General features: G+C 41.7%; 1 protein-coding gene across 1 annotated transcript in view; it reads left to right on the top strand.

Annotated features, from left to right (window-relative positions):
• Nucleotides 1-1,785: 1,785 nt before the first annotated feature.
• ca16b (carbonic anhydrase XVI b) overlaps nucleotides 1,786-16,484 on the top strand; it is an 88,145-nt gene continuing 73,446 nt past the window's right edge. Inside the window, exon 1 of the mRNA XM_079297154.1 lies at nucleotides 1,786-2,042. Coding sequence (XP_079153280.1) covers nucleotides 1,958-2,042 — 85 coding nt within the window. The 5' untranslated portion in view covers nucleotides 1,786-1,957. The remainder of the gene's footprint in view (nucleotides 2,043-16,484) is intronic.

Below are 16,484 nucleotides of genomic sequence, written 5' to 3'. Positions count from 1 at the left end.
CTGGAACCACAGAATGATTGCCAATGTACTTGAGAATTAACTTAAAGAATGAATTGATCATTAAAACAGTTGCAGATTGAATTTATGTCAATCGACTGATGGACTTATTGTATCAGCTAGATGACATACATTCAACTGAGCAAATTCTAGTCACGAACAAAATATGGTTAAAAAAAAGAGTTTGAGTTGAGATTATTATGTTTAAATGAAATGATTCCTACATTACAACTTCTCTATGTGGTTATTTGCATTACTTGTGATGTTTTACTGGTTTGGTGGTATATATGTTTCCACACGCTACACACATAACGGTAAGTGCCCTGAGTCCATGTGTCAAAACATTGTTGGAGTCTCCATGGTAATCAGAGGGCCATTCTGTCATGTCACCTGACAGCTCAAGACAGAAAATAAAACTGAAAAGAATTCACAAACTACTGTTCAGGTTTATTGCACTTGATCAGTCAGACTACACTAAGGTCTGGTGTGTTGTCAACCACGCTAATGTTTTGCAGTGTGTACGGAGGTAGTGCAGCCTGGAGGATCGTGCATAGGATGCCCACGAGGCTGTGGGAGCTTTGAAAAGGTAGGCATTTTGGAGAGGGAGCAGATGGCCCACATTAAAAGCAGAGGGCCCTTGTGACTGTCTTCAATGGCCCTGCAGAGAACTGGATAATTAAATGAGAAATTTAATCAGATTCCTCAAATTAAATGTCCAGCTGGATAGTTCTGCAAGAAGACCACTGACTACACATTTACCTACGGGAGTGTCACTGGTGGATGCATAATTCTCCAATCAGCACACACTCTTACATGATGATATTCCAGGTGATGATTACTGCTAAAGTATTCCATTCACAGTTCTGCCAGCAGGAGGCAAAGGGACATCAGTGTGTGGCCACAGGAGGGTCGTTTTAATAATGGGGCCTGGGAGGAAGCAACACAACAGTGAGACGACTGGATGGGGGTTGGAATCAGTGGGTTTAGCAGGGAGACTATTTCTCTCCCTTTGAACGAGGCTTCAATCCTCTGTAGATTCGGAAATGGCCTCGGCAGTTTTTCCATCATGTTTGATGCAACATAAATTTCTTTAAAAAAAAAGCAGCAACAATCACGTCTGGGCTTCAGTGATTTGACTATCTGACACGAGCCACATTGATTTCTGGAGTCTTCCTTGTCGTAGCAACATACACAGAAAACAGACCCTGGGTTCGCTCCGACTCATTTTGCATTCAGCAAATCCAAGAACCGCCTCCCCTCCCTCCGCTGCTCCCCTCCCTCCCTCCGCTGCTCCCCTCCCTCCCTCCGCTGCTCCCCTCCCTCCGCTGCTTCCCCGCCCCGCGCTGGCTCCCTCTCTCACGCAGCCTGTCCTGTAGATGGGACCAGCAGCCAGATATCCGTGCATGCCTGACCGCCAGTCCACTTCCTGGGTGGAAGAATGGGACGTTTCCAGCACAGCTTTTCTTCGCATTGTGCATTGCCCTTCGTCACGCTGACGCCACGGATAATCACTTAATAATGACCACGTGCAATCAATAATATTCGACCACTTTTTTCCCCTCCGCTGTAGTTAAAGACAGCGATTGATCGGATTGACCCTTCCACACTACGGGAATGTCGCTATCTGGAAGCCCGCTACAGGCACGGTGGAGTCCAGCACATTTTGAACTGTTTTTGCACAGCCGTAGCGTGCGTATCGTTTCATTCCTCGAAGCTGAAGACAGCCTCCGCTCGGACTGGAGGCGAATAAATTTGTCGTTTTAAAAAAAACAGCAGAAAAACAGTGACTCTGCCGAATCGCTAAGCACTACTTTGATGCTCTGCCTTCGTGGCTGCTGTGCCAACTTCGTCCCTGCTTCGGTCGTGTGTATGTGATTTTTTTTTTTTTCTTTAAAGAAGAGAAAAAGACTCGAACTTTGTCACCCGTTGCCTTCTTGTTGCTCTCGATGAGCAGTCTAACATGCGGAGAATACGGGAAACGAGTTACTGGTGGATTTTATCCTTAATGTTTTTAACCTTGCCCAAACACAAAGACTGTCATCTTGGTAAGTACTTGCAACACGGGTGTTAGCTTTCATGCGTGTAGCCTAACTACTGAGAGTCCACAGTGTTGCATTTGTTAGTTTTTTATAAAGAAGGCTAAAAGCGACTTTTCATTGTCGAATAAAGACATTTTTTTTTTCAGAGGCACCGTTCAGCCTGGGTTCCGCTAACGGTTTAACGGTACAGGGCCGAGCCGAGTTTAACGTCCACCCGGTGTGTTAACGCTGACACGTTCAGGCTCCGTGGTTTGCGTGCATGTTATTGATTAGGCAGCTGGACAATGGCGCAAACTATCCCCAGCTTTAACGCCAGGCTAAACATTTAGTCCCCGCTAAACAACTCCTGGTTGACCCCGACGCGTAACGTGTTAGCGACAACACTGGTTATTCATACAACATGGTGTCTCAAGAATGTATCTATCTCAGGAAATGTAAGGTCAGCTAATGTATCATTCCTGTAGGCACTTCAGATGCTTTGTGGAATTACATTTTGATGGTTTATCTCCTGTGGAATTAACAGTATTTCGTTATCTGTTAATCCTGCAGTTTTATTGTGGTTTTATAAGGAGTCCACAAGTTTTTTTTTAAATTGTCATTATTATAATAGGCTTACTGTAGTTTTTGTCGTGGTTTATGTGGAGGTATAATTTATGTGTCTGCGGGCTGTCATGTGCGTAGGTAGAAATGAGGATGAGGGAGATAGTTAGCGCTGTTGGATGCATGTGCATGTATGAGGGGCGATTAATGCCATTGGCGCACAGATATAGTCCTGGAATATCGGCTTCAGGAGTAGTCTACCAGTTTGAGATGAATGGTGTTGCACACAAATGTGTGACCCATCAGATTCTGGGCCACTACAGATTGAACTATTAAAGATTGATGGGTCGGTTGGACGTTAACAGGCGTGGTTATGATTGGGTTGAGGGGATAACTTAAGCACGAGACCACTCAATACTGCTTTTCCAAGATTTTCCCAATGGCTCCAACATTTTTATTGTTTTGATACCTATATAGATATTTGAGAGTCTGGAAATCATCACAAAATAATGATAAATTGACCTATATAACATCATAAACGGATAATCATGCCATTTCTGTTAAGGCACCATTATATTTGTTCATTAAATAATTGTGAAAAGGTAGGTTATCTACTGAGCAAGTCATTTTACACTTATGAAATGAATGTAGTGCACTCTTGTGGACAAACAATGTGATGTTACTACAATTTAATTGGCATTTCTGCACTGCAAATGTCTTACTTGTTAGCACACATTCACACTAATGGCTTTGTGATATGCTAATATAGTCGGATAGTAATTACCCAGTAGTTCATCAGTCTGCTTGTATTGTTATACCATTAGAAGCATTTAAAGTAGTAACTAAACAGTATTCACATCATTATAGCCACTAGAAGGACTTCTAGTTCATTGGATGTTTTTATTCTATGGCACAAATCATCTCCAATAGAGTGGTCTCACCGACGTCACGATCTCCTTAGTTACGAGGTCTGTCCGCCATGTTGGAGTACATACAGATCCTACATGGCGGCGAGTAAACAAGGAAGTGCGGCGAAAATACCATACTTTGAATCACTGGATAGTGCATCAAAGGTTCGCTACCTGGCCAAATTGAAGGTTATTGGTAACTTGGATCCCTATACGATGAGTGCAGATCGTTTCAGTGCCGATCCTACTTATCTTCCATCGGTAAACTACGCCAACATCTACGCGTATCTCGTAACACCCCCAGTCCTTACACGAAAGACGAGTTGGAGTGCTACAAAGGGCTCGACGCTTATAATCAGTTTGTCAGTGGATGGGTCCGAGACGTCAAAGCAACGGTCGTCGATAATTCTCATCTCGTCATTGGAAGGGTAAATATATACAGATCTGGTCCGATATTTAGCAATATTCAATGTTTACTCAGTGCACACAGACACGTGTGTTTGTTTACATTGTACGTGCATGTCATTGTGTGCGTGTGTGTAGGAATTAACTTTAAACTAACCCCTAACTTCACCCCCCCCCACACACACACATGTATGTATGTATGTATGTATGTATGTATGTATGTATGTATGTATGTATGTATGTATGTATGTATGTATGTATGTATGTATGTGTGTGTGTGTGTGTGTGTGTGTGTGTGTGTGTGTGTGTGTGTGTTGAAGTTAGGGGTTAGTTTAAAGTTAATTCCTACAGGCTACACACATGCACACAATGACTATATATTATCAGGGGTGTGGATATCTAGAAAATTAATTTAAGATTTCCATGTTCTATCGACTTACTTTTATAAATCATTTTACTTTTCTTTCCAAAACAAAAGCAGAGGCAGGATATTCCTTTATATCTCGAGAGATGCGTGACAGCCATTTCTCGCGACGTCGCTTGGATAGCTCCTTCGTGTCATTTCCTTGATGTGTAATGACCGCTGGCAAACGAAAGAATGATTTCTTGTCTCTATCAGCTCTGCTGCCACAACCAAAGACAGCACAAAAGTTCACCATGATCGATAGGTTGTGCGACTCAGCCGTGCATGCCAGTGGCTTTGTGTACTCCAACATGGCCGACAGCTAAAACTGTGACGTCACACGAGACCACTCTATAGTGAATTCACAGTGATGTAGCACAGGAGAATGGTTCCTCTCTGAGTCAACCCCCCCCCCCCCCCCCACCCAGTACCCTGCATCCCCATTCTTAGTTTGCAGCTTTATTGACTAGCAGCCTTCCAGGCCCCAAACGCGTCTTGAGTTTTTCCTCATATGGCATTTGTCTCAACGGACCTCTGAGACGCAGCGATACAGGCTGACCGACAGACCATCTCCAGGTGGTGGAGGATAAATCCAATTTTACTACTTGTACACTGTCTCGTAATGCTTTTATCGACCGACTAGGCAGGGTGACCTAAATCTCAATAATATGAATTTAGAGTTTACATCACAGAGGGTGTTACCAAACCGGTGCTCGATCACATGAAAAGAGAAGATTTGAAAGGGACGGGGGGGGATTATTTTCTTTCTTAAATCAATGCACACCGGATTTAAAAACATAGCTGTCTATGAATTTGGCACGATTTTCACGACATCTTAGAGAATTTATGTCTGCAGCGTGTATGTAGAGGAAAAAGATTATAAAATGATCAAACCTGTTTGGAGAAAGCAGTCTTCTCACTGACTCAAATGTATCTCGTGTGTTTCCCACAACATTTCCCTCACTACAGTAACATGGAGCTATGCAAATCTTTTAAGAGGGATATCAGGAGTTGTGGTTGGCGAAGACTCTACTTGTTTGTTTTTAAAGTTGTGTGGGTGGAATTGCAGCTCCGTAGTCTTCGTAAGAGGCATAGCTTGTCATTAATTATAGAAATTCTCCTGATTGCATCACTTAAGTAATGAGGAAATGATTGCATGTTCTCTGAATACGGTGAAACAGAAATGGATAAAGGTGCAAAGCCTTGTGGTACAGCTGGGGAATAATCTGTAGCACGGTGAATAACTTTTTGAACAGATATAATGACCATTTACACCACCACTGCACTGAATGCTAGTGAGCAAACCTGCTGTTAATGTTATTAATGATGTGCTGCGGTGCCAGCAGGATGCCAGCTGCCTGGACATCACCGATGTTAGCAACGGCATCATTATCATCACGGTCCTCCTCCACGTCCTCTGGAGGATTGGTTGGATGTACGGTACTGACGTAGCATCTCCAAAGTAACTTTCTCCTGGTTTGTAGACCATATGCTCAGCGCACCGTTGTCTGTTGTCTCTCCACCAGCTGCCGGTGCCACCCTCTAAATGGTCCGATGGGGAAACACTGCGACTGTAATCACTTTTCACCCGTGCAGATAATTCGCTGTTTATCCTCTTTTTCTTTTTTTTTCTTTCTTTTTTTTGCCAGCGATTCTCATCTTTTGCTTATTGCTTTCAAATTTAATGAGCAGCTTATCAATGTGTCTAATTAGACTGGATCATCTTTGTATGCGATGCAATTTTGTTATTAAGGGAAGCTGTGACTTGGCGTGTTGTGTGGTGGCCGCCATCGCAGCGTTACGGTATTCTCTTCTAAACTGATCAGCGGTGGTTTCATTTCACCTGCCTGACGTTAGCCTGTGAAATGAGCTACATTGTTATTATTTCTTCTATAAATTATGGTTACTGATAACATAAAATCAGTTCGGTTTATGCTTCAACACTCCTTTGAAAAATAGGATAATTATGTTAAATGAATGACATTTACGATAACCTCAAGGTAAATATCAAAACTGTATTTTTTGGGGGGGCAGATCAGACAAATGAGACAGTTTTACAAACGCGAGCAGAATAACGCGTATTAGAGTGTGAATGATTTATTTTGGGTTCAATGATAATATTGCAGAATGTCCTTGCTGATGGGAAATGCTGTTTGAAAAATTGGTCATAATTTCCAGCATAAGTAAACATTTGCAACCTTGTAATAGTTTTAGAATTTATGATCCATTCAATTGCTTTATTAACACATGTTTCATATCAGCATAATTTAAAATATGTGGTCATGTATTGAGCTTTTTAAAAGGAGATACTTGCTCTGTAGTCCCACACTACTAGATGTAACATTGCTGTGCGCTCCGACACCAAAGAGTCATCTTAAGCACTAAGAAATCAAATCAATAGGCCGGTCTATATTTATAGAATATATTTACGCAACATGAAATGCTACTATGAAATGATGAAAGTGCAGCATGTTGGCAGTTAGAGGCTGTGCTGCTCCTTTTAAAGGTGCCCTGTAGAGGTTTCTTGTAAACAAATGAGTTCTATTTACAGTCAGTGTTGTTCATCCAAAGGCGTTGTGGTTATTCTCGAGGTCTAACCAATCCGTTGAATGTGTGAGTTATTTGCCGAGCAGATTTAAAAAAAAAAAAAAAATATATATATATATATATATATATATACATTTAAAATCCCACACTGGACACATCTGGATTCTAGCGATCCGTCTTCGTCTTCGCTGCTGGCAGGATGTGTTCTCACGTCACCAGCACGAGCACGCACCCGCCAAAAACCAAACCGGGGGCCCCCTCCTAGAAACATTGGTTCATAGCGCTACGAGCTGTTCAAAAGTCAACGGGTTACATTTAAGAAATCTGCTGGATGAGAGGAGTTTCATTGATCCCCTGCAAGGTGCATGTACGATACAGAAGAAGTAAATATACTCCACCACGTATACCTTGTTTCTCACTGCTCTTTAGTTTATGCTATTGTAATTGAATTAGAAGAGAATCGATACCTAGCGTACCGTTTCCAGGAGCCGCTACGTAGCCGAAGCAACCGGCGGCGATTACTGGTGAGCTGGTCCTGCCTGGAGATGTCTGGCATCAGTACTGACGGGGACTGTTTCAGTTGATATGAGCCCAACATTACGAGAACAATGCTTTTTTTATTTAAAGGGTAATTATAGTAATTTGACGTTTATTGTGATTAAGCTGTTTATTTGTATAACTTATGTTAATCAAGGCAATCAGTCATCACTTCATTACTTGGTGTGTACGGTTGAGTTCACTCCATCTTCAGCCAAGATACTCCAAGCCGGTCACAGTAGCGTTTTAATCATTTAGAATGACTCACAGCCACTTCACACCAAATCATTTCATCTGTCCTAGCAACATGCAACCAACAAGGCAGGCACGCACACACGCACGTGCACACGGACCAGATTAGACCAGGCTGGCTGAATCTAGGGAGGATAAATGCTTTTGGGGAAGAGAGTGCACTTATTTCCTGTGCTTCAGGACGATGGTGATTAATGTCCAGGCAATAAGGCGATGTCACTGAAGGATGTGTACTGCTGCACTCAAGGACTTCGCCATATCAATAAATGTCCGTGTCCTTCAGTCGCCTCGTCCTCTTTGCCCTGTGACGGTCTTGCGGTGCGATACTGTGTCAGCTTTACTTACAGCTGGACTGTCAGTCAACTCTGCCCTGTGGATGCTGGACACAATGGGACCGTCAGGCTTCATCCCCCCCCCCCTTTTTCCTGCATTGTGCCATTGTGGGTCAAATGAGCATGTGTTTGCTTTGTGCTCTCAAGATTGTCTTTTTTTTCAGAGGCGAGGAAAGGCAAATTCAAAAGTAGGCTATCGCGTCCACGAGGCTCATTTTCTCTGCCGTGAATTATGGCGACAATCACTGAAGATGTGGGATTAGGCTGTGCATGTGTTGTCAAGCTCAAGGTGCTCTGCAGAATGCAAAATAAGCTCATTGAGTGAGAGTCAAGTTGCATTTGATGAATTGAAGTTTACCCTTTTGCATAAATTATGTAGTTATTTCAGCAACTGTAGAAAATGCCTGAAATATACCCGTGTATACCTTCTGTTGCTATGCGTTTAGGTCACTTTTAGTTGAAAGTGTTCAAGGTTGTTACTGTCGGGACAGACGGTTGTTTTGTTAGAATGAAACGGAAAAATGATGCCTAGGCTTGAAACGAAGGCATGCAAACCTGACGGCCCTTAGATCTTTGGCAGTGACAAAAAACACAGCTGCTTTTGAACATAGATTTTTTTTTTTTTTATTGTGAAAGATAGTTTATTATTGTTGGATCGTAGAGGCTGATATCGATGTGAAAGTAAAACAAATATTTAAAACAAAAATATAGATGCCAAACATATAGTCTTGGAGACGTTTGTGATTATGATCCATTAGAAGTTATTAAAGAAATGTGACCAATTGGCTACATGTAGATATATAAACGATGTACCTTCGGATTTGAAAAGTCCGCTCAAAAGATAAGTTATCTTTGGGGTTAGCACCTGTTAATTAGCAGCTCGGTCTTCTCCAGTTTGGCTATTTATAAAATCAATTTACAGAACTAAGACTACACTGTGGAGAGAGCAGATGCAGATTGCATCTCATTGCTGAATAAACTGGCTCTACCTTTTGAAGGTTCTGACTGTAGGAAGTCTGGAGCGGTCCGTTGCCAAGTTGGGCAAACAGCTGTCGCTACCAGCACCCGAACACCTAAACACCTAATACCTTATCTTTGACGCAGCGATGACTAACACTCTTCCTATCACAGAAATTAGAGACACAGCAGTGAATAAGGCAGTTTGGAAATAAATCTACCGAGGCATTAAAAAAATGTGCGCTCTTCGAATTTAAACGTCGTCTTTTTTTCGTAAGTATGATGAGCAGGTTGCCTCGACATATCTCATCATAGTTTGATGATATACTGTTTATTTTGGGACGTACACAAACACATTACAGTGGTTCACCAACGATCAGAGTTGATAACTATGTGATGCCTTATTAAGGGTCACTCATCGTGAGCATTGGACATACGTGGCAAATGAAGAGGAATAGTTGAGTTCAGCACCGAGTTGATTTCCACTCCAGTGCTAAACCCACTTCATTAAGTCCTTCTTTTTCTTCCCCCGGCTCTTTTCCTTCGGGTTTCCGTTCAGATTGATGTTCTCTTTGTTTCACACACTTTGTCTCCATGGGAGCTTTCTCTGTTACGTGAGAAAGCTCTAAAAAAACAACGATAAGTGGGGGTCATTGGTGTTATTAAAAATTAAAGCATTTTGGTGGCCTTTTCCATGTGTTTCACTATTTTGTATCTGAACGCTTTCTCTCGGATGCTCGGCAGCTAGTGTGACATTTTGGTGTTGGTTAATTTCAGCGGCGTCCAAGGGAGAAGATTTGCTGAGTAAGCTAGTTTTTTGAGGCAGAACAGGAGTTCGGAGACGACCCTATCGATCCTGTTGACACCTTCCCCTTTGGGGAATGCAAATGTTTCTGTTCTTCAACACAAACATCCAAACCGTACCGGTAGTGGAACCCTAATTAACTAGGGAGTGGAATACCATGGCCTTTTCGTTTTGACATTTTCATATTTCAGAAAGACGTTGTTTAATGGTTCCTCAAAAAAGACAACTCTCGGTTTCATTATACCGTGAAGGGACGATGTGGTCAAGAGTTGAATTTGTTGAACATTTGTGGAAATTGATTTTAGCCGCACTGTCAAACAAGTTCCTGCGTGTCTGCTTCATCTGTCAAACTCTGGTGTGAGCTGAATGTGTGATGGCTGCTGTATATCATATCACTGTATTATATTTTTACTGCTAAACCACACGACGCAAAGTGTTTACCACAGCGGAGGAGCCCTATCCCCAGGTCTCCTCTAGTCACTCAGGGACTCCAGAGATCATCAACACTTCTCAGGAAGGTGAAACCTAGCAACCACTCTGCCTCAACAGCATCGAGGCATCGCTGTAACGTTGAGAGTAAAACGTAGAAGCTTCACGGCACGAGTGAAATCTCTGAATGCCATCTTTATGAAATTAACGTGGTCGCTTTCAGAGAAAACAAAAGGTTAGCTCGTATTCAAGCCTGTGAATATATTTCTGCTGTCGACAGGAAGTTTGAAGTAGTCGGTGAAGAGGATTCAGAGGGAAGTATTAAGGTCGTTCATCTTAGCGATGGCAGCACTTACTCTACGTTGACAGTCGATTGACAGAAAACTCACACATTATTGTAATGATTGTTTTAGTTATGTAAGAAAAAAAAGAAGAGGCAAACATCCCCTTTGTTAAATGTCAGGATTTGATGGTTGCTCTTGATAATAAACTCAGTATCTTTAGGTTTTAGACAAATTCATAATTTGAAGAAATCACCTTAAACTGTGGGTCATTTTAACAGCCGTTTTTCACCATGTTCCAATATTTTATAGGCCAAGCAATTCACCAAGAAACTAATTTGCAGATGAATTGATGGTTGCATGCCCTAGATTTCTGATCGAAAATATACAGAACTAGAATAAGAGAAAGGCATGACTGGACACTGTTGGATGCAGGTGTTTCTATAAGTGTTTCTGTACGTGTTGTTCTGTGTTAGATCGCTGTGTTTGTTTTCATGGCCCAAAGTAGATCTATTGTAGATGGACAGTTTACAGCAAATGGCAGTATATTCCTCAATGTTGCTGCTAACGGTTAAGCACATCTGTGTTTTCTCGGAAATAAAAAAAAGTCCATGAAAGTCAGTACATGTAGAATGTAGCAAGATATTGACAAATTATCAGTGTCTCATATTTTAGGAGGATCTTTTAATACCTGATAAAACAACTCCTGTTGATATTTTTTTCATACCCGAGATGACAAGTGGAGCTTTTCTAAGATGGCACCAGACGGCTCTGGTATCTTAAAGGCAACTGATTATGACTTGAATCTAATTTATGTTCAAATGAAAAATTGCCTTGTGTTAGAATCACAGACTGTGGAAATACATGGCTTTAGAGTTTGTGACATCATAGGTTTCTTTGGGAATGTTTTAAAACTTGGATTTGTTTACTCTATGGCTGAAACCAATGACTGCTTTGATTATTCGTCAATTACTTTTTTTTCAACAAGACTTCATTTATAAATTGTAAAAATAATTGTGAAAAATGTCCATCTCATCTTCCCAGATCTTTGTTTTGTACTAACAACAGTCTAAGACACAAAGATATTCAGTTAACAACGATATTTAACAGAAAAACAGCAAACACTGTTATGAGATACTGTCGGGCATCTTGATTGATTATTTGCATGAAACAATTCAAATGATTAGGAAATGCATTATTGTATTTTAATTTAAATACTTGCTTTGATTAAGACAAATCATTGGCATCAGTAGTTTTGATTATGTATTGTAAGCTGGAGAGGAACCTCCACACAGACGACATGCTGAGTGTGTGCCGCTGTAACGATACTGTGTGTGCCGACGTAAAAAAACAATCGCGCAGCAGTGGTACACGCGTGTAGATGTGATCATGGGTCATGGCCGATCAGCTGGCATCTGGCCGGTTTGGTTCTCCAGGTGATCAATAGGTGCATCTCTACAGCGGTAGCTTATGGCAATCTTCGCAGCGATCGGAAGATTCTGAATCTGCACAAAGGAGGGAAAGCGCCTCGGTAGAGCTGAGAGAAGGCCGAGCTTGCAGAAACCATCATGGTTGACTGTGATGATAATCGTGCGAACACAGTTATTGATATCACCTTCATCAAAACATATATATATATATTTTAAAATCCCATCAGAAGTGGCGCTACATTGTGAGAGCCTTATTTCTTGTATGCTGTACCTCACTAAAGAGTTACTTTTTTACATTTGGTTCTGATCCGTTGATTTCCTTTGTATTTCCTTTGATGAGCGTGTTTCGGGCCGTATAAACTGCTACTAAATGCACCCCCACATCGGCTTCACCTCTCGGCTGTGGTGTTACTGCCTGATTGGAATCACTACCTTGAGTCTTGGCCGAGTGCTGCTCAATTGAAAGCTGTTTTTCAGCCTTTGTTCGCTGCTGCGTTAGTGTGCATTCAATCTAAAGTGCACTAGCCTTGGGTCTGTTTTGCTGCACGTTTGACTACATGTAGGATGCAATTGGTGCCAAGGTGGCTTCAAATATGCTCAATGGGCGATATTATGGTCGTCTATTGACAGTCTACTGTTGACTTGACCCGCATGGGATTCACTTTTACATGTTAACAGACAACTATCAGGCTGCCACGTATGAAAGCAAGGCCAAATAAGTGTGTGAATGCAGAGGAGCCATGGTCGGAGCAGATGTCCTTTTTAGTGGCCGTCTTATTGAGATATATATATATATATATATATATATATATATATATAAACAGATTTATTCCATCAAAATACCTCTAAAGTATTTCAGCGGCATATTGTGTGGACATCAGCTATAATTTCCAAATAGGTCCAGTTGACAAAAACACAGGTTGGATTTTATACATTTTTTGAACAAACTCCATCTGACACCAAAAGGTGCCACCATTGGTAATAACATCTCTGTGTTTCTATTCCTTTTTGATTCTGTTATAGCAAAATTAATGAGTTTTTAACAGTTGGAAACACAATTTAATTTGAGTCACCAAAACGGTGGGGATGAGTGGAGACGAGCAATATCTTGGTGTGAAAAAGAAATGATTTAATTTTCTTGAACTCACGATTACACTTAAAGCGTGCTATTTTTTTAGGTAGTGTAATGAAATTAAAACATGAAAGTGGATGATGAATACATCGTGGATCTTGGGAATGCTTCAGTGTGCAAAACCTCAACGAACTGCAAAATAAAATGTAATTTGAATTATGACATAAAGATAAAAAAAAACAAATCGATATTATTAATCAAAGCAAGCATGAAGCCAGCAAGCAGCACAAATACTACTGACATCCTGTTTCGACCTTAACTTAATGTCCAGCGGAACACAGGAAGTAACATAACAGCTTACTGATGAAACAATGTCAGTCTTTCATTCATTGTATTATATCAAAAAAGGAAGTGAAAAGCAGAATTAGTATTTGCTCCCTGGTTCTTGTGGCATAAAGAACTGCGTACAGTCAACACTAGTGAGGCTGCTAAAGAGGTATGAAATGCATTGGTCTTCATAGCTTTATTTATCGTTTCTAAATCTAACCTTCAAGTATTGATTTAGAGTTCAACATCAAAAAGCATTTAGAGAGAGAGGTGGGGGGGGGGGGGGTTGACTGCTTGTTTGGCCCCCGGGCACACACGGAGAGCCTGTTTGGAAGTGATGCATGTAAAGTCATGCAGTGGTGTTATGTATGGCCAACGTTAAGTCATTTGGCCAGTGAGCAGTGAGGTATTTGATTCCACATCATTTCTAGAATTTGCAGCTTTATTATAGTAGTATTTTACAACTAAATCCCTTCACCGGAGCAACAACAACACTCGTTATCACCCCGGGTGTCCCGCGATCAAATTACCGGCTCGGCAGTATCTGTGTCGCGCTCTACCTGTTGCGTGAGATGGAACCACTTCCATCGGCAGTAATCAACCATCCCCATTCATGAACAGCAGTAATGCACGAGGAGTGTAATGTATCCACCAGAGGCAGCTGATTTTATTTCAGAATCAATCGCGGGACAGGTCACGCAGAGCTGCACACCGTGTCCTCAGGAATGACCTCATAAGCTCTCGGCTCTTAAGCGATCCAATCGCCACGTATCGTCACGACATCGTCAGAGCTGTAATGTACGGTCCTGCCACTATGTGTGGAGGATTGTTTATTGTCGTCTGGAAGGGGAACAAGCTATAGCTGTTCTAGTAAAGAGGTCACAAGCCCTGAATTAGTTTAATCTTGTTAATGGTTTTCATCAGAGCCCCTGATGCACTCAGTCAGCGCGGCAAGCTATTTAATGCACTTACTTTGCTGTGCCAGCGTTGTCCTATGCACACTGACACAATTCAGATTTACTATATACCTTCACCATCGCTTGTGTTCAGTCTGCATGTGAGTCTCCATGTTAAACATAGACGTCTCCACAGGAAGTCATGCAGTTTTAATTGAGGAAAGTCAGTTTCTTCCCAGCTTCTTCTGACTCAGAAGTTCTGAGTAGAGAGAATACATCCCAGAATGTGTTCTGTTTTCTTCTTTCTTTTTCATGGAAGGCTGAATACACCGGAGACTTTCCTCTAGGTACGTGCATGAAGTATAATGCATTTTCCATTGTTCGCGTTGTATTGTGAACAATGTCAGTTTAGTTGTATTGCCTCATGTCATTGGTCAAATGTCTTCTGCTACTTGTGAGTCTGTTCTTCGATAGCCGATGCTGCTTCAACGTGGTTCACGCTTTGCCCGTGTTACTGTCTCATTGAAAGAACACCTGTGATGCAATTCAGCGCACCAAAACATCAGCCCGTTGGCCATTTGCTAACTTGAAAAATTAAAATTGAGTCAAGACAATTGTCATGGACAATGGTAAATGAATTATACTTCATACACGGACTCATTTGATGCACTGTGTTTCTTCCGTGGAGTAAAAGGTTGAAGAGCCGCGTAACGCATGATGCACTGCTCAGGCCTCATTTTTCTGACGTCTGTATTTTAAAGCACAAGTACGGTAATACAAATACTCACAAAATAGCTTTTTTTAAGAGGGTGGAATCTGAAGGAAATGCGAGTGAGTGAAGTGAGAGTGGGTTGACAGTTGTTGACACTTGAATTTGCTTATGAAGAGATGCCCCCATCCACTCTTTTTCAGATGCATTTAGAGAAAAGACTGCAGAGTAAGTGTGGCATAATGAGGAAGTTGACCTTTGACCTTCGTCCTATTCTGCTGTTTTCTGTTCGGGAGGAGATACAAGGCTGTAATGCACTGTGTGTGTGTGTGTGTGTAGTCGTGTTTTCGACTTATTTAAAAGTTGGGTTTCTGTCACTTCACCATTTTTACTTGTCTCTATATCTTGCTCCGAAGTTGTATTTTAGGGTGTTCAGCACCCTGCATGGCTAAGCTCAGCTGTGTTGAATGTGCGGTAGCACTTCCTGTCAATTAACATGATGACCAAAGAAGCCAGACAGGCCTTGACATGCACACGCACCATATGCAAAAAAAAAAGAAGATTAAGACGAGCCATCGATGGAAATTTTCATTTTAGTTTCATTCTTCATTGAGTTACTGAAGGATCAATTTTAACTCTAGACTAATGGGCTTAATTACACTTAACATGGCTGCATTTTATTTTTTTTGGCCCAAGGGTGCCAACGTCCTCTTTGCTGAAACTGCTAGTTACCTTTTAGCTGTGTAGACCTAAATATCTGCATTGGGATTTGAGTTGTTACTTCATTCTTTCTGAGCTTGATGTTTCAGCCCGACGGCTCGGCTCTCTCTGTTCCGTATCTTGGGCTGATCTTGGCAGTCCCCGTCCAAGGTCCCTGTGTGACTCCAACACTTCTGGGAATATCGAGCCACATCGCCCACCACCCCGAGAAACGAGAAACACACGCACTCTCAATATCAAGCTCCACTTCCCCTTCTTTCTATGCTCGACCCCCGACATTGGTTCACCATCTTGACTTGCGGTGGTAACCACGTAAACCTCCACACACTGCAGCTGTTTGGCATTCGCAATAATATGAGTACATTTGAAATGTAGTTGTGTGTGTGTGTGTGTGTCATAAATACACGTGTTAGTTATTCACCAAAACAGAAAGCCAAGCAGATGTTCTCACATTTGACAGACGCCATGCATTGCAGATGAGATTGTACCGGCAGCTGTCTCCCTCAGAATGCACTTTTGTTCCTCATATACAGAGCAGTTTTGCACGGAGAGTTCTGCCCTTCTATGCACTCACGGTGCCTCAGAAAAACACAGCTTACTTCTCTTCACTACTACCGGTAATTCAGACGGAATAATGTAAAAGTTGTTGGGACTGCAGTTTGTCTAATTAGTAAACGTAATGATATGCCTTCTCTCGCCCTCTAAGTGAAGGAAAAGATGAGAAAATGTGGATGGGTGCAAGAGTAGCACTTCCCTCTCCCTCAGTAACTGCTGTCTGTACGTAGCTGTATGCATGTGAAGCAGGCCGGCGCTGGAGGAAAATGTCAACGATAACAACGCTGACTGATGAGTTGGAAAATAATTGACTTTATTTAAACGTACATTTTGGTGAAACACC

Source organism: Melanostigma gelatinosum (assembly GCF_949748355.1).
Source record: "Melanostigma gelatinosum genome assembly, chromosome: 3".
NCBI classification, from domain to species: Eukaryota; Metazoa; Chordata; class Actinopteri; order Perciformes; family Zoarcidae; genus Melanostigma; species Melanostigma gelatinosum.
Note: the sequence above shows the minus strand (reverse complement) of the source record. Positions and strands in the feature narration are given on the sequence as shown.